The sequence below is a fragment of the Cherax quadricarinatus genome, chromosome 5, assembly GCF_038502225.1.
Source record: "Cherax quadricarinatus isolate ZL_2023a chromosome 5, ASM3850222v1, whole genome shotgun sequence".
Taxonomy (NCBI): domain Eukaryota; kingdom Metazoa; phylum Arthropoda; class Malacostraca; order Decapoda; family Parastacidae; genus Cherax; species Cherax quadricarinatus.
The window spans coordinates 13,320,682-13,341,816 of NC_091296.1; the positions used below are offsets into that span (position 1 = coordinate 13,320,682).

The 21,135-nt window shown below is 37.1% G+C and overlaps 1 protein-coding gene across 1 annotated transcript; it reads right to left on the reverse strand.

The window, feature by feature from the left end:
- Positions 1-2,760: 2,760 nt before the first annotated feature.
- LOC138854861 (iduronate 2-sulfatase-like) lies at positions 2,761-19,436 on the reverse strand. The gene is made up of 8 exons (XM_070100229.1): positions 19,165-19,436; positions 10,739-10,899; positions 9,803-9,980; positions 9,347-9,489; positions 8,614-8,797; positions 7,128-7,290; positions 4,663-4,781; positions 2,761-4,300 (listed from the first exon to the last, which is right to left on the reverse strand). The coding sequence occupies exons 1-8, from the start codon at positions 19,199-19,201 to the stop codon at positions 3,390-3,392; spliced, it is 1,896 nt and encodes a 631-aa protein (XP_069956330.1). The 5' UTR covers positions 19,202-19,436; the 3' UTR covers positions 2,761-3,389.
- Positions 19,437-21,135: the final 1,699 nt, after the last annotated feature.

A 21,135-nucleotide genomic window follows, 5' to 3' on the forward strand; every position in this document is an offset into this window, starting at 1 on the left:
GGGGCTAACAGAAAGAATATGAAACATACAAACTGTTACTAGATGAGTACAACAGGAAGTTGAAAAATTTCTATGAGACAGACTATGGTATTCTCAAGGACACAGTTATGGAGATGGTCTTTGGTGATGTATAAGAATGCCCTACCTGTGGAGGGTAAATAAGCTCCACCATCCAAGAAATTGAGCTGAGAATTTATCATAAAGACTGGAAAGACATTTCTAAGTATTACGCCGCAACTTCCTTCGCCGGATTTGGAGTATCCTTCACGGTAACTAAACCAACAGATGAAGAAGAATACAGGCTTCGACGAGGCTTACACATCAGGTCCATAGTTTTAAGAGAAATGGCCCCAGAATTCTATTACCAAGCCAAGTCCTTTATTACTGAGTTTTAGCTCATTGCTCCCTGTAAGAATGATAGACTGTGTGCCACCACAGAAAAGGATCAATACACCTTAGTTCCTGAATAGTACATAAAAAATAGAGCCATGAAGTATGTGTATGATGCCTTACCTGACACACTAGTCACTCTCAGGTGCCCCACCAAAGTCTCTGACTCAAATATTACATGGTTGAAAAATGGCATTGAGCTTAGCCCATCTACGCACCTGATTTTCAGTGGACCTGTCATTAGAATTGGCAGGGCGAGGTCTAATGACACGGGCAACTACAGCTGCTACCTATACACTGTCCGCACCGTGTCTGAATACATTCCTTTAGGATTCATCTACTTGAGGGTGTATGGCAAAACAGCCTGGACTAACTATGTCATTGTATGTTATGACTTCATAGCCTTGGTAATTATCTGCATGTTGACTTTGTTTCCGCTAAACTTTATCGTACCCATCCATGCCTACTTTGAAACCCTCCTCCATCGCCAGTTTGTCTTGTAAAATATCAAGCGGCAGCTGAAGGAAGCTTTGCTGTCTGGAGACATGGCCTATTACTACCGGGAGGTGCTCATAAAGAAACGGATCCAGATGATAGTCAACGCCATTTACAAGAAAGATGTACTGGACATGTGCAGAGTGGAGGAAAAGCTTAGCTACATCAGTAACCTCACCAAGGAGGAGGTCAAGTGGCTGAAGATCCTCAGTAACGAGATTTGGAAACAACAGAAGGATTAACAGTGAGAAGCCTTTGTACAGTGCTCCCCAGATGCCTCAAGGGCTCTAACCTATCTATCTTCATGTGTCAGATTCCTTATACAGGCAGGCCCCACTTTGCAGCACTTTACAGCATATCGCTAAAACAGCGATTTTCAGTAATACTCATTCTTCATTTATTCAGACTTCCTACACTAAATATATTCACCACTCACTGTAAGTTAAGGATGAAAATATATTAATGTGTGTACTGTATATGCATTTTTAACCCTTTGACTGTTTTGGTCGTATATATACATCTTACAAACCAGTGTTTCGGACGTATATATACTAAATAATTCTAGCGGCTTCAAATCAAGCAGGAGAAAGCTGGTAGTCCCACATGTGCGAGAATGGGTCTGTGTGGTCATTGTGCACTGTATAAAAAAAATCCTGCAGCACGCAGTGCATAATGAGAAAAAAAAACTCCAACCGTGTTTTTGGATTAAAATGCCAACTTTGAGGTGCATTTTCATATAGTATTTATTGTTGTATTCTCGTTTTCCTGGTGTCATTTGATAGAATGGAAAGCATATTACAGAAATAGAGATAATTTTGATTAGTTTCACGATGAAAACGACCTTGAAATTGAGCTCAAAATAGCGGAAATGTTCGATTTTTACCAATGTTCAAGAGTAAGCAAATCACGCCACACGTCCAATATACGTCAACTGGGGAGTCTAATATTCTTTCACTAGTGCACTGATATGATTCATACCAATTTTACAATAATGAAGTAGTCTGCATAACAGTAAATCTTCTATTTTTTGTGTGAATACAAAATCAAAATAGAATGCAAGAGTAATATAAGAGGGGCCTGGAGATGTGACTAATGAATAGAGGATATGTCATTTTAGTGTAAAGAATGTCTGCAGTGTTTATTCTGGATCCTATTTTGAAATTGGCATCTTTTTTAAATTGCATGAAATTGGCCAAATTGCCAGTTTCTGAACACTTTATTGGGTAGTTCAAATCGTTAAATGGGTGGTTTCTTGTACACAATTGATAGAAAAAAATTCAGTTCTAAAGAAATAGCTATGAGTTTGGTTGACTGGAACAATGGAATTGGCCAAAAATAGGGCTTCAAGTCAGCGAAATCGCCGATGCATATATATCGCCGAGATCGCTAACTTCGCGGGAGCATAATTCCGTGATTTTTCGACCAAATTTCGTACTTTTGGTGTCATTACCATTGGGAAAAGATTCTCTATCATTTTATAAGAAAAAATAATTTTTTTCCAAAAATTTTTCAACACAGAATGACAGTTTCAGAAAGGGGCTTGCGACAGTCAAAGGGTTAAGGCCTAGCTGTATTGCTCACTTAATGTATGATAGTGTAAACATCAGGCTTTTATATGCATTTGAAAGTGAAAAAAGGCTATGATTCACTTTACAACAAATTTTGCTTCACAGCAGTAGCCCAGCACCTAACCTGCTGTAAAAGCAGGGCCCTCCTGTATAGTGGATTAATTTTGTCATTTTATTTTCCATGTTATCCACTGTGCTGAGTTGTTCAAAATTGAGTTAAGGTTTATTACTGAGATTAAGATCAGTAGTGAGTTGACCGGTGTCCTGTGAAGACATACCTAGTGGATACTCAATGATAACTGGAATAATATAGTAGTACTTGAATTATTATTATTATTATTATTACAGTATTATTATTATTATTACTGCTACTACATCTCAAAGGGAAGAAGCAGAAACCTTCCTCCCTAACACTTGTCCCAAGGAGCTCACTCTCTCTCACTCGCTCTCTCTCCTCTTTTCTCTCTCTGTTTTCTCTCTGTTTTTCTCTCTCATGCACACATAGTTCACCTATTTTTCTATAAGGAGACAGAGACTATGAGGAAATCTCATACATCTCATTCAAGTCTTTAAGATGACTTCAAAACTCAAATTGAACAACCATTTGAAATGCTGAATGAGTTTCTAACTCAAAACAATGGAATGAAAATATGAGGCAGAATATGCAACAGTATCATATTCAAGTTTTTTTTGGCACACAGAATTCTAGCAGAATGAAATAAACTACTCTACTGGCTAAATGCTGTAAGCACAAACACAATACAAGTCCTGTAAAGGTACTATGTATTTTTTAACACTCTGGTTGTCTCCCACTGAGGCAGGGTGACCTAAAAAGAAAAGAAAAAAAAATTCTTTTTACATTTAGTGATTTATATAGGTATTCAAAATACTATATTCATTTTAACAAAAATAATCGGCAACTTCCACCCTTTCATTTTAACAGAAAAATAATGGCAACCTCCATCCTCTCTTAAGTTTTCTCTGCAGCTGCTTTCTTTTAGACTTATATGCTCTTTTTCTACAAACATTATGGTTTTCCTCATCATCTATTTTATGATCATACAGTTCTTCTGCAACAATGTGACTCCAGTCTGGCTTAAATGTAATATTATTGAACTTTAGCCAGGCTGTGTAGCGGAACCTGCTTGTCCTCACAGAATATCCCATAATAGTCGTGTCATGCATTGGAGGTTGATCACTGTCTGGGTGCACCGTGGGTTCTGGTCCTGGTCGAGGATACTGACTGAATGCTGCCTCTTTTACCAAAACGTTACTTTGTAAATGAGAGGTGTATTTGTTTGCTTCAAGTGTTTTTTGCTGCTCTTGCCCACTCTTTATCTCACTGTTGATGGAGACATTAAACATTTGTCCATTCCATAAAGAGTCAAGTATAGGAGCTAAGCTAGTTCCTTCTGTGCATATTTCCACATCCTTTGACACCTCTGGACAATCTGAGAGAACAGGCAGTCCTGCTAAGTCAACCAGAGTTGGAAATAAATCAACCAATTCAACCATACCATTATAAAATGTAAAGTTTTCATTCATGTGTATTCTTTTAAAACTATTTCTTATAAATTTTATACCTGATGCATTTTTTCTATGGGCCTTTAATTCAAATTTTCCACTGATTATCGAATTTTTAAATGGTCTCTGACTTGATGAAGAAAAATTCTTTTCTGCCATGAATGGATTTAGGTTTACATTGTGTAACTTTCTGAGGACATCATTATAGCCAAGAAATGAATAGTCAGTATGAGAATTCATCTTGCTTATAATGAATGGAACTCTTGTAGCAACTTCAAAATTGCTATATTTTGACCATTCCTGATGTTCACCAAGTGACCATCCTGTAAAAATAAAAATATTTCCACATTAAAGGGAGAAAACATATAATCTTTTCATAAGTGACAGTAAACGTAGGGAAGAATACCAGTTAAAAATACTGTATGTGTTCTTTATATTATATGATACATACTATACATCTGTACAGTATTACTAAATTTAAAGAGAAAAACTTTCATTTTTCTTTTTAAATCACCCTGCCTTGGTGGGATATGGCCATTTCATGGGTCTGTATTAGGATAAATCTGCCCAAAATGCACCTCATGTTACTGGCTTTCTTTTGTGCTTAACAATATTTTATTACATGTAAACTACATATTGTATATTTCAGAAAAAAAATAAAGTTTGTTCTATAATAAATACTAACCATGATCTCCAATAAAAGCAACCAGTGTATCAGGAAACAAAGTGCTGACAGTTGACAGAAGATCTCCAATGAGAGCATCAGTGTAGGTGGTAGCTGCATAATATCCCTGCCTAATATATCTGTAATGTGGAAGTAATATAGATTTAGATTTAATGTAGATATAGAAATATAGGTTTAGAAATTTAGAAATATAAATTCAGAAAAGCCTATAACTGTGCAGCATTTTGGATATGCCTAAAATAAAAATACAACTTAATGAAAAGTGGGCTGTAGGGTTGTATCTGCAAGGAAGTTAATGCTAATACTTTTAAGAGTATCTAAAAATATAGAATATAAGAACAGTATTTATAATAGTATATGACCCACTGGTAGGATTTTATTTAAAAGAATAAAGGAGGGATCTCAATTCACATATTCGTTTGAACTTTGTGTGCACTTGACTGATTGATAAGAACATGTTTTCTTTGGACCATCCCACCTTAGTGTAAAATGGCCAATGTGGTAATAGAGAGCCTTGTGATTTTTGTATGAATGAAGTAGTATCATGTTCCGGTAGAATTCTTTGGCATTTCTTTTATATTTTATTATTGTTTTACACCTTTTAAGAACTTTTTGGTGGGTTCTATATTTTTAAAACTTTCTGCTTAAATTCAGTTGTACATATTATATATCAGAATTTTTTTTTACAATATACGCTCTGAGCCAGACTTGAGTCCTGGAGGTGAGAAGTACAATGCATGCATGTTAAAGGAGGGGTTTGGGATGACATCTAAACTGTTATATCTGGGTATCTCTGTGAAGACAGTGATTATGTGTGAATGATGTGAAAGTATTTCCTTTTTTTTTTGGGGGGGGGGGTCATCCTGCCTGGGTGGGAGACAGCCAACGTGTTAAAAAAAAAAAACACTGAGAAGGATAGAAAGTATCAACCACCCTCATAACCAAAATGTAAATTTTGTCCCAAAAGAATTTGTTTATTCTCATTCAAGCAAAATTAATTAATGAGCCAAGTCATCCATAACTGGCCTGCAGTGCCCATACCTTTATACAGTATGGCGAGTGGGTTTCTTACCCAGGGTGGTTCCCTGGACCAAAGAGCCCCATCATCAGAAAATTTGCCCTAGTTGGCACAAAGACCTTTCCCCCATGCTCCTCAGCTCAGCCACCAAGTGATACAACAGGGCAGAGGCCCAAGAGTGACTCCTTTGAAGAGCACTTTCCACAGGGCCTGTTAAAGTAACAGTGTAACAGAAACCCCCTACTTCACCAAGACATGGTTACTGCCTCACCAGGTAATATCTAATGATTAAATTGCAGTAGGATTACTCCAATAAAAAACAGTGTGCCATAAAAAAGGAGACATTAGTAACTGCAGGATGAAGACATAAGCCAGGAAAAGAGTAAATAAACATAATTCTCACAAATACTGTAAATATGGCTAAGGTATTGTCTGTACCTACTGACTTGTATGAAATGGGATGGACTAGTTACATGTCCTGTTATGACATTTGTCTGCATAAGGAAGGAGGGATGATTAATGAATATAATATATACATGTACCAGTAGAGTAAGTCCATATTAAGTAATTTTTTTTTTTAACAAGTCGGCCGTCTCCCACCGAGGCAAGGTGACCCAAAAAGAAAGAAAATCCCCAAAAAGAAAATACTTTCATCATCATTCAACACCTTCACCTCACTCACACATAATCACTGTTTTTGCAGAGGTGCTCAGGACACAGCAGTTTAGAAGCATATACGTATAAAGATACACAACATATCCCTCCAAACTGCTAATATCCCGAACCCCTCCTTTAGAGTGCAGGTATTGTACTTCCCATTTCCAGGACTCAAGTCCGGCTATATAAAAATAACCGGTTTCCCTGAATCCCTTCACTAAATATTACCCTGCTCACACTCCATCACTGTAGATCACATTTGATATCTTTCATAAATTTTATCTATCAGTACACTGCATTTAAATATTTTATTTATTTTTCTACCCACATTAGACAATCTTACTTAATTCTGTTTCTTTGTGGTATCTAAAGTGGTTTTTTTTTTATATATAAATATTATACATGTTTTTTCCTTACACCTGTTGTCCCTGTTCACCTATCAGTAAGTAGGTACCTGGGTGTTAGTAGACTGGTGTGGGTCACATCCTGGGTGTTAGTAGACTGGTGTGGGTCACATCCTGGGTGTTAGTAGACTGGTGTGGGTCACATCGTGGGTGTTAGTAGACTGGTGTGGGTCACATCCTGGGTGTTAGTAGACTGGTGTGGGTCACATCCTGGGTGTTAGTAGACTGGTGTGGGTCACATCCTGGGTGTTAGTAGACTGGTGTGGGTCACATCCTAAGAGGTGTTAGTGTACCTTAGATAAAGCTTGGCTTTGAAATAATCTGAAGTATGATAGCAGGTCTTAACCTGTAAATTCAACCGTGTATAAAAAAAATACAATAATAACCTGGCATAGAAGTCTGGAAGGGGTCCATATGGAAAGGAGACATTTAATGCAGCAATATCTTCACGATATCTGAGGTCATTCCAGGGATTCCAGGCAACATCAGGAAGACCTTGAGGTCGGCGGTCATTAGGCGCAAGAGGGACATTCTCAATAGGGTAGAAATCTGGAAAATATATTTCAGACAATAGCAGTAGAAGAAAATCCTCTCAAGCGAGGTTCATTTATGCCAGTGAAAGGCACCTAATCCAAGGAATTGGATTGAACATAAATGCCTCCCAGGCACTATATGACTCCTATGGGTTTAGTGCTTCCCCATAAATATAATAATAATAATAAAAGAAAATACATTATCCATTTATCAAATGAAATGTGTTATACAATTACTGTACCTAAGAACATCTGTATAATGAAGTGAACAGAGCAACTCATCACAGGTGGACAGAACCTACTAGTGGAAGTAGGTCATGCCCATAAGGCATGACCTACTTCCACTGGTTCCTGTGTGAAGGTATGCCTCTGTATTAGTGTAAAAGACTACAACACAGGTGAAATATCTCACTAGTAAACATAACCAGGTGTTGCACCTCTGTCCTGTTTATTAGATTTATTTGTACTGTGTCTGCTTCCACAAATGAAAAATGTTTATTGTTGAACACTAATAAATAACAATAATATTTTTTATTTCCTGACAGTAAGTAATTAAATTTTGAAATAATTACAAAAAATTGGGTAAATCTATTCTCTGAAAATTTTGTATTACAGTAGAACCCCCGTATCCATGGATTCATTATCTGCAGTTTCAGTTATCTACAGTTTATCATGGCCAGAAAATAACCCTTAATTTTCTTAATATTGACCCCAAAGTGCAAAAGTAGTGATGCTTTCAGTTCTTCAAAGCCTAAAAGAAATGTTTCCCATCAGTGAAAAAGTGCTAATTCTAGACTTATTTTGCATAACTTATCAATTAAACTTTATTATAGGTATGTATGTAAACGAAAAATGACTTGTGTATAAGGTTCGCTACTATCCGCGGATTCAGGTATCCATGGTAGGTCTTGGAACGTATCTCCTGCATATATGGGGGGGCTACTGGAGTTTACCTGGAGAGAGTTCCAGGGGTCAATGCCCCCACGGCCCGGTCTGTGACCAGGTCTCATGGTGGATCAGGGCCTGATCAACTAGGCTGTTACTGCTGGCTGCACGCAATCCAACGTTTAAACCACAGCCTGGCTATATATATATATATATATATATATATATATATATATATATATATATATATATATATATATATATATAAATATTTTTTAAGATACATGCACTATCATTTTCTAAATGAGGTGGAACACCTACCAACACATCTTACAATGTGATATGTGATCTTGTATACATATATTCATTTTCTAGTTTCTCATGAAAGACTATTTCAAAATTTAGACCTTGTTATTTGCAGTTTCTTTGATGAAGCTTGGCATTCACATCTCACCTAAAAACTGCTGAGGAAATTTAAGAGGAATGTGAGGCTTATGGTAACCAACAGCCATAAAAAATGGCTGATTTATAGCATTCTTTGTTTTGGTCTTTGCCTGCATTGCCCAACTTCGCAACCAAGCGGTTGCAAATTCTGTTGTTTCTATGTCTGGTAGGCTTCCACCAGGCTGCTGATCCACCTGGAAAAACAATGATAATATATCACTATCTAATAACAGATGACAGTTCTCTGCATACTAATTAAGAGTATAGATACTACAGTGCTCTAATTTATAAATACTATATACAGGCAGGCCCTGCTTATACAGCAGGTTAGGTTCTAGATTACTGCTGTAATGATATTGATAAATTTATTTCAGCATGTTATAATGTTTGTATAAAGAAGAATGACATTAGGGTGTAATGACAAAAGCCCCTTTATATGCAGAGCATTTTGGGCGAACTTAAGACTAACTTAAGATTAATAAGGCAATAACAATATAAATAATTTTGTACATACAGTCACTTAGGTGAGTGTAAGTTTAAATTTAAGAGTTTACCATGAATAAAAGGGAATTGAATATTCTATTATGTAGTTCATGCTATATGGCTTTAATAAGTTTAATAGAGAGGGATTGTAGGTTTGATTATTAAAGCAGTAGCCTGGAACCTAACCTGCTGTATAATGGGTGTTTTGATCTTAGTCTGTGGAAAGAGTCCTAGATATAGAGAACTGAGAGACTTTCTACCTGAATGGGGCAGTATATGTTAGTGTGTAGTGCACCATCTGATCCTAAACAAACAGGATCTTGCTTATGGGCTTGAGTTGGAGGATGATATGCTGACTCTGACCAACTATATGGTTGATCATCACTGTAGTTGCTCACTATACCTGAAGATAGATAATTTGTTAAGAATAAGCTAATTTATATGAAAGTACATTCCTGTATTACCACACAAACCTCATAACAAACTTTTGTTCACTGCCACTATGATGAACAATGAACATCTAAACCAGCAGTGAGATATCAACAATAGCTTCTAACAGCAATGTGTAATTAGTCTTCAAAAAAAACCATCTCTGTACCACTATGCTTTTTTCACTTACAGCATCATATACAGTACTGGATGTATTTATTGGATGTACTATATTTCCTCTATTTATTGATAATATTGACAGCAAAACATCTATGTAAAAAACTGACCAGGATGAAAAATCTTCCCAGCAGAGACTGTGTGGTAGCCATGTTCCTTGAAATACTGCGGTAATGTTGTAAAGTTACCAGCATGAGTCCGCCAGTAAAAGTGGACATCATACAACTTGGTGGTGTCTGGTCGTCGTGAGGTCAGAAAGGAAGTACGACTTGGACCACATAAGGCTTGCTGAAATTGAAATTAGGCTTTCTTCATTATCATTTATTGGTATATTAACCAAATTGTTAATTTTTTCACATTCATAATCTCACTGCAGTTGGAAAATATGATGAGTATTTTGGTCCTTATCCATGCATTTCTTTCCTCTCAAGCTGATTTTTGCTATTGTTTGTTTGTGGGTTTGTCTAACCACGTACTGTAGTACTTAATTCGTGAAATTGTCATTAATTTTTTTTGCAAGTTGTAAGTTACACTATATGTATTTCTTAAATTTTAATTTTACTCAAACAACATCTCCAACCAATATTATAGGATTATGCATTAGTCTTATATTTTCTTTATCCACCTAAATTAGGTTTGTTTTCAATATTCTCAATTTTCATTATTTTTTTTCTAAATGTAACATATATTCATTTTACTTTTAATGTGTTGCATTTATATAGAGATACTGTACATATGTACAATACATATTTTTTCAAATTTCTATTACCATATTAGTATTCGTCCTAACTTTAGACTTCCCGAAATGTATTGCATAACTATGGGATTTTTCCTTTAAAAATTAAACATCGTAAACCTACTCTTGGAAAATGAACAATCTGTTATTGAATAAATGTGTTAATTACCACTTCCCAGGTTAATCACACACCTCTGCTCACTCATGTGCCTAATTTTATCTAGAAATCCTTTGGTCTTCCCTGACACTCATAGTATTCAAAAACCTATGAATGTTAAATTCAGTACATTTTATGTCACATCAAACTTACTTGTGCAAAAGCCCGAGTAAAGATTGTTCCATGATGTGCAAGTGTGTCAATATTTGGAGTTAAGGCCAATGTGTCTCCATAACATCCTAGGACTGGACGTAAATCATCTACAATAATTAGCAGCACGTTTGGATGACTGAGATTACTGGTGACACTGTGGACTGAAAAAAAATATCATAGTATTACTAGTCAGAGTGTTGGGTTTTTCACCTTCCATTTTATTGATGACACTGTGCTTCTGGGAGATTCTGAAGAGAAGTTGCAGAGGTTAGAGAAGGGAATTAAAAGTGAACATAGGAAAGGGTAATATGATGAGGATAAAAAATTTAAGAAATGAAAAACTGGATATCAGATTAGAGAGAGGGTGTATGGAGGAAGTGAATATATTCAAATATTTGGGATTGAGAGGGGAATGTATGAGTATAGTGGTACTAATGCTCTTTTATGGGTATGAAGCATGAGAGGTGAATGTTGTAGCTGGAGGCAGTGGAGATGTGGTGTCTGAGGGCAATGTGTGATGTGAATATAATGCAGAGAATCTGTAGCTTGGAGATAAGAAGGTGTGGGGTTACTAAAAGTATTATCCAGAGGGATGAAAAGGGGTTGTTGAGGTGGTTCAGACATTTAGAGAGGATGGAACAAAATAGAATGACTTAGAGAGCATATAAATCTGTAAGTGGAAGGAAGGAGGGGTAGAATCATCCTAGGAAAAGTTGGAAGGAGGGAGGGGGTAAAGGAGGTTTTGTGTGTTTACCTGGAGTTTACCTGGAGAGAGTTCCGGGGGTCAACGCCCCCGCGGCCCGGTCTGTGACCAGGCCTCCTGGTGGATCAGAGCCTGATCAACCAGGCTGTTGCTGCTGGCTGCATGCAAACCAACGTACGAGCCACAGCCCGGCTGATCAGGAACTGACTTTAGGTGCTTGTCCAGTGCCAGCTTGAAGACTGCCAGGGGTCTGTTGGTAATCCCCCTTATGTGTGCTGGGAGGCAGTTGAACAGTCTCAGGCCCCTGACACTTATTGTATTACCTGGAGTTTACCTGGAGAGAGTTCCGGGGGTCAACGCCCCCGCGGTCTCTTAACGTGCTAGTGACACCCCTGCTTTTCATTGGGGGGATGGTGCATCGTCTGCCAAGTCTTTTGCTTTCGTAGTGAGTGATTTTCGTGTGCAAGTTCGGTACTAGTCCCTCTAGGATTTTCCAGGTGTATATAATCATGTATCTCTCCCTCCTGCGTTCCAGGGAATACAGGTTTAGGAACCTCAAGCGCTCCCAGTAATTGAGGTGTTTTATCTCCGTTATGCGCGCCGTGAAAGTTCTCTGTACATTTTCTAGGTCAGCAATTTCACCTGCCTTGAAAGGTGCTGTTAGTGTGCAGCAATATTCCAGCCTAGATAGTACAAGTGACCTGAAGAGTGTCATCATGGGCTTGGCCTCCCTAGTTTTGAAGGTTCTCATTATCCATCCTGTCATTTTTCTAGCAGATGCGATTGATACAATGTTATGGTCCTTGAAGGTGAGATCCTCCGACATAATCACTCCCAGGTCTTTGACGTTGGTGTTTCGCTCTATTTTGTGGCCAGAATTTGTTTTGTACTCTGATGAAGATTTAATTTCCTCATGTTTACCATATCTGAGTAATTGAAATTTCTCATCGTTGAACTTCATATTGTTTTCTGCAGCCCACTGAAAGATTTGGTTGATGTCCGCCTGGAGCCTTTCAGTGTCTGCAATGGAAGACACTGTTATGCAGATTCGGGTGTCATCTGCAAAGGAAGACACGGTGCTGTGGCTGACATCCTTGTCTATGTCGGATATGAGGATGAGGAACAAGATGGGAGCGAGTACTGTGCCTTGTGGAACAGAGCTTTTCACCGTAGCTGCCTCGGACTTTACTCTGTTGACGACTACTCTCTGTGTTCTGTTAGTGAGGAAATTATAGATCCATCGACCGACTTTTCCTGTTATTCCTTTAGCACGCATTTTGTGCGCTATTACGCCATGGTCACACTTGTCGAAGGCTTTTGCAAAGTCTGTATGATGGGTGGGGCTTAGTGTACATTAGCAAATTAGATAGGAGCGAGTGAATTCAAATGGTTTTTTTATGATTTGATGTGCTGTTGGAGTGTGAGCAAAGTAACATTTTTGAAGGGATTCAAGGAGGTGGAAAGTACAGTGCCTGCACTCTGAAGAAGGGGTGTTGATATGTTGCAGTTTTTAAACTAGTTTAGGTGCACCTCTGGCAAGACAGTGATGGACTGAATGATGATGAAAGTGTTTCTTTTTTTTTTTGAGTCACCCTGTCTTGGTGGGAAATGGCCAACGTGTTAAAAAAAAAAATTATGTAATGCTGAAGATCCTCTTCAAATTAAATCTTTTCTTTTCTGTGGTTAATAAAAAAACACAAACATAAAATGTGTAGTTTGATGTTAATGTGTAGTTTGATGTTAATGTGTAGTTTGATGTTAATGTGTAGTTTGAAGTTAATGTGTAGTTTGGTGGTAATGTGTAGTTTGGTAAGTAAGTGTTAATGTGTAGTTTGATGTTAATGTGTAGTTTGATGTTAATATGTAGTTTGATGTTAATGTGTAGTTTGATATTAATGTGTAGTTTGATGTTAATGTGTAGTTTATTTATTTATTATTTATTTATTTAGTAATTTAAGCATACAAACAGAGGTACAAAAAATACAGGTAAGAGCAGCATGCCAAAGCCACTTATATGCATAGCATTACGGGCTGGCTTAAAATTAACTTAAGATTAATTAAGCAATGATGAAATCAGTGATAAAACATTATTGTAAACAGATAACTATAAAGCACAAATGAGTATTACAAAGACAGGTCATATGGTTGCTTGCATTGCTGTACATTCAGTCGAATGGAGTATTCTGTTAGGTAGTGTATTTAAAAAAATAATAAAGTTAGAGTGGGTCCTAGGTTTAACATTTGTGTGATATAATTGTGAGTAACATATAGGATATACAATTTATAAGGTTCAGTTATTCAGTATTTATTTGGTTTTGAGTGAGTAAGTGATCTTTGAGAAGAGACTTGAATTTATAAACAGGTAGTGTTTCTTTTATATTTACAGGTAATGAATTCCAGATTTTAGGGCCTTTTATGTGCATTGAGTTTTTGCATAGCGTGAGATGGACACGAGGAACATCAAAGAGTGATCTGTGCCTTGTGTTATGGTCATGTGTTCTGTTGAGGTTGGCAAGGAGATGTTTGAGGGGAGGGTTAATATCAGAGTTAAGTGTTCTATGTATGTAATAGGTGCAATAATAAGTATGGATGTTTTGTATGGTGAGTAGGTTGAGTGTTTTGAATATTGGTGGAGTGTGTTGCCTGTAGTGAGAATTTGTTATCATTCTAACTGCAGCCTTTTGTTGGGTAATTAGTGGTCTGAGATGGTTAATTGTTGTTGAGCCCCATGCACAAATTCCAAAGGTGAAATAGGGGTAAATAAGAGAGTGATAAAGGGCCAGGAGGGCTGACTGTGGAACATAGTACCGTATCTTCGATAGTATGCCTACAGTCTTGGAGATTTTCTTAGAAATTTGTTGTATATGTGTATGAAATTTGAGTCTATTATCGAGGTGGATTCCTAGGAATTTTCCCTCTGTTAGCTTTGTGATAGGTGATCCGTTTATTGTTATGTTAAGAGGTACATCTGTAGCTCTGTTACCAAACTGAATGAAGTAGGTTTTGTCAATGTTTAGTGTAAGTTTGTTAGTCCTCATCCAGGTAGATATTTTCTGTAATTCGGTGTTTACAGTATTGGCTAGCGTGACTGGGCTCGGGTGAGAGAAGACGTATGTAGTGTCATCTGCAAAAAGTGTGGGTTTGAGTAATTGCGAAGCATTTGGTAGGTCATTTATGTATAGGAGAAAGAGAAGAGGGCCAAGGACACTTCCCTGTGGGACACCAACTGTAATTGGTTGTGCGGAAGAGCTTGCCCCATTTGCGTACACATATTGGCTTCTGTTGCTGAGGTAAGACTTGAGGTAGTTGAGGGAGTGCCCTCTAATACCATAGTGTGACAATTTTACGTGGAGCAAGTCATGGTCAACTGTATCAAAAGCTTTACGTAAGTCAATGAAGATCCCCAGTGGGACTTCTTTTTTCTCTATTGCAGTGTATATATGTTCTAGCATGTGTATAATAGCATCATTAGTATTTTTATTAGGCCTGAATCCAAATTAGCAGGGGTTGAGAATGTTTTGGGAGATGAGGTAGGAGTAGATTCGTTTATGAATTAATTTTTCGAAGATTTTTGAGAGAGGGTGTAAATTGGATATTGGCCTATAGTTATTCAACTCTGTTTGGTCTCCTCCTTTATGGATCGGGGTGACCCTTGCTATTTTGAGAACTGTAGGGAAGGTGGAGGATTCAATGGATTTGTTAAAGAGTGTTGCAATGATTGGTGATAGTACTTGTGACGCTTTTTTTGTATATAAAGGGTGGTAAGGTATTTAAATCTCCTGCCTTGTTTTTCAGTGCGTTGATAATAAGGGAGACTTCGTATGGGTTAGTCGGAGCTAGGAACAGTGTGTTTGGGTAGTTGCCAGTGAGGTAGTCATTTGGTGGGGTATCTGAGCTTGGGATTTTATTGGCAAGGTTTTGACCTATAGTGGAGAAGAAATCATTGAGTCTGTTTGCTGTTTCTGTTGGTGGGAGTTGGGGTTCATCTGATTTTGCTAATTTTATTTCGCTATGTCGTGATATCTTTTTTGTTCCCAGAATTTCTGATAGGGTCTTCCAGGTCTTTTTTATATCACCTCGTAAGTTGGATAATCTGTTCTCATAATACAATTTTTTTGCCCTTGTTATCAGGCTGGTTAGGATTGATGAGTAACGTTTTGTTTGGTCTCTGGTTATATGACCCATTCTGTACTGTTTTTCATATCGGTGTTTTGTATTTATGGATTTGAGAATGCTGGGTGTTAGCCAGGGACTGTTCAGTCTATTAGCTGTCATCTGTTTAGTTTTTTTAGGGCAATGCTTGTTATAAAGGTATTGGGTCTTTTTTAGAAAATTATTAAAACATTCGTCAATATCTGTATAGATTTCTAGCTCAGTGTGCCAGTCAATGTTTGTTACTGCTGTTGTGAAGTTATTAATGGCTGCCTCATTGTGAAGTCTGAAGGTGACTTTAGTAGTGTCTTGGGGTATTTTACCAAGAGTTGTTATGAGGAAAGTAGGGTAGTGGTCTGTGGTATTATCTGTAATTATGCCTGATTTTAAAGGGGATATGGTGTTGGTCCAGATGTGGTCAAGTAGGGAAACACTAGTCTCTGTAACTCTTGTAGGTTTTGTTACTGTTGGTAGCAACATGCAGTTACTCATTGTGTTTGTGAATTCAGTAACGTGTGGGTCCTGGTCTTGCAGGAGATTTATATTGAAGTCACCTGAGAGTAGTAAGTGATCTTTGTTCATGCGTGCATCAGTTATCATACTTCCTAGGTTTTGACTAAATTGGCTAATGTTTGATTGTGGAACTCTGTAGATGTTTATCACTGTGAGAGGTTTTTGTAGGTATTTGGATTTGAATTTAGCTATTATATATTTCCCATGTTCATCCCTTGTGCAAGTATTAGTGATACATTCTAGTTGGTCTGAGTAGTATATAGCAGTGCCACCCCCTTGTTGGTCTGGCCTACAGTTGTGTATGGCTGTGTAACCAGGAATGGCATAGACATCTGTAGTATCAGGCTTTAGCCAGGTTTCAGTTAGTGTAATGATGGACATATTGGCATGCAAGGAATTTAGTAATGCTAGGAGGTCATCATAATGTTTGCTTAAAGATCTGATATTGTAGTTAAAGATAGTTATGTTGTTGTTAGCTCTGAGAAGTGCCTTTGATTGTTCTGCTGTGTAGTAATTACAGTAACTGTTTGAATCATTTAAGTCATTAAATAAGAGGTTGGTATCAGGATCAATGCTTGTAATCATAAGATTTGTAGTGAATCTATAGTTAGAATTAAGTAAAGAATAAAGTAAATATTCTAAAGCTAAAAAAAAAAATAGCACCTGAATTATTTAACAAATGTAAAAATAATGATCTAAGGTAGTTTTTTAAAGCTAAAATAAAGGAGACAATATAAAAGGGACTAAAATAATTTGTGGTGAACAAATAAAGTGATGATCAAATAATGGAGCTTGGGAATATGATAGTAGGTAGTACTTTAAAGGTAATTCTTTAAAGTTAGAATTATAATATAAAATTATAATATAAAAGGGACTAATATAAGTTGTGGTGAACAATAAAGTGGTAATCAAATAATTGCACTAAGGTCTAATATAATGACTTTTGTGGAGTCTATGTTTTGAGCTAGAATGAGCTATAGTACAACTAGATTTAATCTAATAATATAACAATACAAATTAAAAATAGTACCAGTCTCTCACTAGTAATTGCAATATGGTCTAATATAATGAATTTGGTATTGACTATAGTACAACTGAGTTTAATCTAATAATATAAAAAAGGCACAAGACTCTCAATAGTAATTGCACTAAGGTGTTATATAAGTTGTTTACAAGAATTAGAGTATAACTAGATTTAAATTGACAAGATAAAATATGCAAGTTAAGGTAGCAAAAGAATAAAAAAAGTAGAAAAAAAATATATGAGGTAGTTGGTACTAGTTAGCAAAAGATAGTTAAGGGCCTTGAACAATAATATAATTGAAAAATACACTAATTGCACACACAATATAGTCACTAAGATATGAAAACAATCTTAGAGTAGGAATTATAATACAAACTTATAATAAAAAATACAAATTGAAATGGTACTTGTGTGTGTTGTGTGTAGTTTGATGTTAATGTGTAGTTTGATGTTAATATGTAGTCTGATGTTAATGTGTAGTTTGGTAAGTAAGTGTTAATGTGTAGTTTGGTAAGTAAGTGTTAATGTGTAGTTTGGTGTTAATGTGTAGTTTGATGTTAATATGTAGTCTGATGTTAATGTGTAGTTTGATAAGTGTTAATGTGTAGTTTGGTGTTAATGTGTAGTTTGATGTTAATATGTAGTCTGATGTTAATGTGTAGTTTGGTAAGTAAGTGTTAATGTGTAGTTTGATGTTCATGTGTAGTTTGATGTTAATATGTAGTCTAATGTTAATGTGTTCTTTGGTAAGTAAGTGTTAATGTGTAGTTTGGTGTTAATGTGTAGTTTGATGTTAATGCATAGTTTGATGTTAATGCATAGTTTGATGTTAATGTGTAGTTTGATGTTAATATGTAGTCTGATGTTAATGTGTAGTTTGGTAAGTAAGTGTTAATGTGTAGTTTGGTAAGTGTTAATGTGTAGTTTGGTAAGTGTTAATGTGTAGTTTGGTGTTAATGTGTAGTTTGATGTTAATATGTAGTCTGATGTTAATGTGTAGTTTGATAAGTGTTAATGTGTAGTTTGGTGTTAATGTGTAGTTTGATGTTAATATGTAGTCTGATGTTAATGTGTAGTTTGGTAAGTAAGTGTTAATGTGTAGTTTGATGTTAATGTGTAGTCTGATGTTAATGTGTAGTTTGGTAAGTGTTAATGTGTAGTTTGGTGTTAATGTGCAGTTTGATGTTAATATGTAGTCTGATGTTAATGTGTAGTTTGGTAAGTAAGTGTTAATGTGTAGTTTGATGTTAATGTGTAGTCTGATGTTAATGTGTAGTTTGGTAAGTAAGTGTTAATGTGTAGTTTGGTGTTAATGTGTAGTTTGATGTTAATATGTAGTCTGACGTTAACGTGTAGTTTGGTAAGTAAGTGTTAATGTGTAGTTTGGTGTTAATGTGTAGTTTGATGTTGATGTGTAGTTTGATGTTAATGTGTAGTCTGATGTTAATGTGTAGTTTGGTAAGTGTTAATGTGTAGTTTGGTGTTAATGTGTAGTTTGATGTTAATGTATAGTTTGATGTTAATGTGTAGTTTGATGTTAATGTGTAGTCTGATGTTAATGTGTAGTTTGGTAAGTGTTAATGTGTAGTTTGGTGTTAACTGGAAAAAAATCTGATCATAGAATGGCTATACTGTTGTGAGCAGTAATAAAAATATATTGATAAAGAAAGCATATTTATATACTACTGTATTGTATACATGAATGACAGGATGTGAGTAAAATTCAGAGATGCTGAATCCAGTTTTCCAGACACTGTTACTCATAATCATGGGAAGTGCTAAACCAGTAGGGGTCATACAGCGCATGGTTTGATCCGAGGAAGGGGTTAGTGACCCCAGTTACAATGATCAAAGCACCTCTCTCGACCTCTCAAGGGCAGTTCAATGATACTCGTGAGGGGCTCATGATCCAAGGAATTAGATCTATCCTCCCCTTCCTTGGATCGAACCTAGAAGCCTCCCATTTCCCCAGCCGTTGCATGAACACCCATTAATTTAGCATGACCCCATAAGGGGCTGACCCACCATACATACCTACAAGGGTAAATATCACCAAAACATGTCCCTTCATTCTGTATTTTTGCAGAGTTGAAATTAATAACTTTTAAGTAGTGGCACTGTAGTGTTAAACCAGCTGGCACTCGTTAAGAACAGCTGGCACTCGTTAAAAACAGCTGGCACTCGTTAAAAACAGCTGGCACTCGTTAACAACAGCTGGCACTCGTTAACAGCTGGCACTCGTTAACAGCTGGCACTCGTGTTAACAGTTGCCACTGATAAGATTGCCTGATGGTGAGTGCCAAGAAGGCTACACTGCAGCACCATTATATTTAGGCTATGTGTGCATTTACATTTTTTTTACACATGTCTTGAGGACATTGTAAATAAGTAAGGAATTCAATGTAAATAAGGACCCCAATGTAAATAAGAACCCAATGTAAATAAGAACCCAATGTAAATAAGAACCCAATGTAAATAAGTAAGGACCCAATGTAAATAAGTAAGGACCCCAATGTAAATAAGTAAGGAACCGATTGTAAATAAGTAAGGAACCCAATGTAAATAAGTAAGTAATATATACAATTTGCAAAAGCCTTCGACAAGTGTGGACCATGGCGTAATAGCGCACAAAATGCGTGCTAAAGGAAATAACAGGAAAAGTCGGTCGATGGATCTATAATTTCCTCACTAACAGAACACAGAGAGTAGTAGTCAACAGAGTAAAGTCCCAATGTACAAGGCACAGTAAGTTCCTCATCCTTATATCCGACATAGACAAGGATGTCAGCCACAGCCACCGTGTCTTTCCTTTGCAATGACACCCGAATCTGCAACAGGTCTTCCATTGCAGACCCAAAGCTCCAGGCAGACATAAAAATCTTTCAGTGGGCTGCAGAAAACAATATGAAGTTCAACCAATTACTCAGATATGGTAAACATGAGGAAATTAAAATCTTCATCAGAGTACAAAACAAATTCTGTCCACAAAAATAGAGCGAAACACCAACGTCAAAGACCTGGGAGTGATCAATCTCACCTTCAAGGACCATAAATTGTATCAATCGGAGAAAAATGACAGGATGGATAATGAGAACCTTCAAAACTAGGGAGGCCAAGCCCATGATGAATCTTCAGGTCACTTGTTCTATCTAGGCTGGAATATTGCCACACTGTTTCAAATGAAGCCGACCTAGAAAATGTACCCACGGCGCGCATAACGGAGATAAAACACCTCAATTATTGGGAGCGCTTGAGGTTCCTAAACCTGTATTCCCTGGAACGCAGGGAGGGGAGAGATACATGATTATATACACCTGGAAAATCCTAGAGGGACTAGTACCGAACTTGCACACCGAAAATCACCCACTACGAAAGCAAAAGACTTGGCAGGACGATGCACCATCCCCCCAATGAAAAGCAGGGGTGTCACTAGCACGTTAAGAGGACCATACAATAAGTGTCAGGGGCCCGAGACTGTTCAACTGCCTCCCAGCACACATAAGGGGGATTACCAACAGACCCCTGGCAGTCTTCAAGCTGGCACTGGACAAGCACCTAAAGTCAGGTCCGGATCAGGGGGCTGTGGCTCGTATGTTGGTTTGCGTGCAGCCAGCAGCAACAGCCTGGTTGATCAGGCTCTGATCCACCAGGAGGCCTGGTCTCAGACCGGGCCGCGGGGGCGTTGACCCCCGGAACTCTCTCCAGGTAAACTCCAGGTAATGTTTCCACCCGCCGGGAATCGGAACCCAATGTAAATAAGTAAGGAACCGATTGTAAATAAGTAAGGAACCCAATGTAAATAAGTAAGGAACCCAATGTAAATAAGTAAGGACCCAAATGTAAATAAGTAAGGAACCCAATGTAAATAAGTAAGGACCCCAATGTAAATAAGTAAGGAACCCAATGTAAATAAGTAAGGAACCCAATGTAAATAAGTAAGGAACCCAATGTAAATAAGTAAGGAATCCAGTGTAAATAAGTAAGGAACCCAATGTAAATAAGGAA

Coding starts and splice junctions, on each gene's coding strand:
- LOC138854861 (XM_070100229.1), bottom strand. CDS start 19,201: ATGAAGGGACATGTTTTGGTGATATTTACCCTTGTAG. Junction 10,900..19,164: donor GGTGATATTTACCCTTGTAG/GTATGTATGGTG, acceptor ATTTTTTTTCAG/TCCACAGTGTCACCAGTAAT. Junction 8,798..9,346: donor ACATATACTGCCCCATTCAG/GTAGAAAGTCTC, acceptor TTGTTTTTCCAG/GTGGATCAGCAGCCTGGTGG.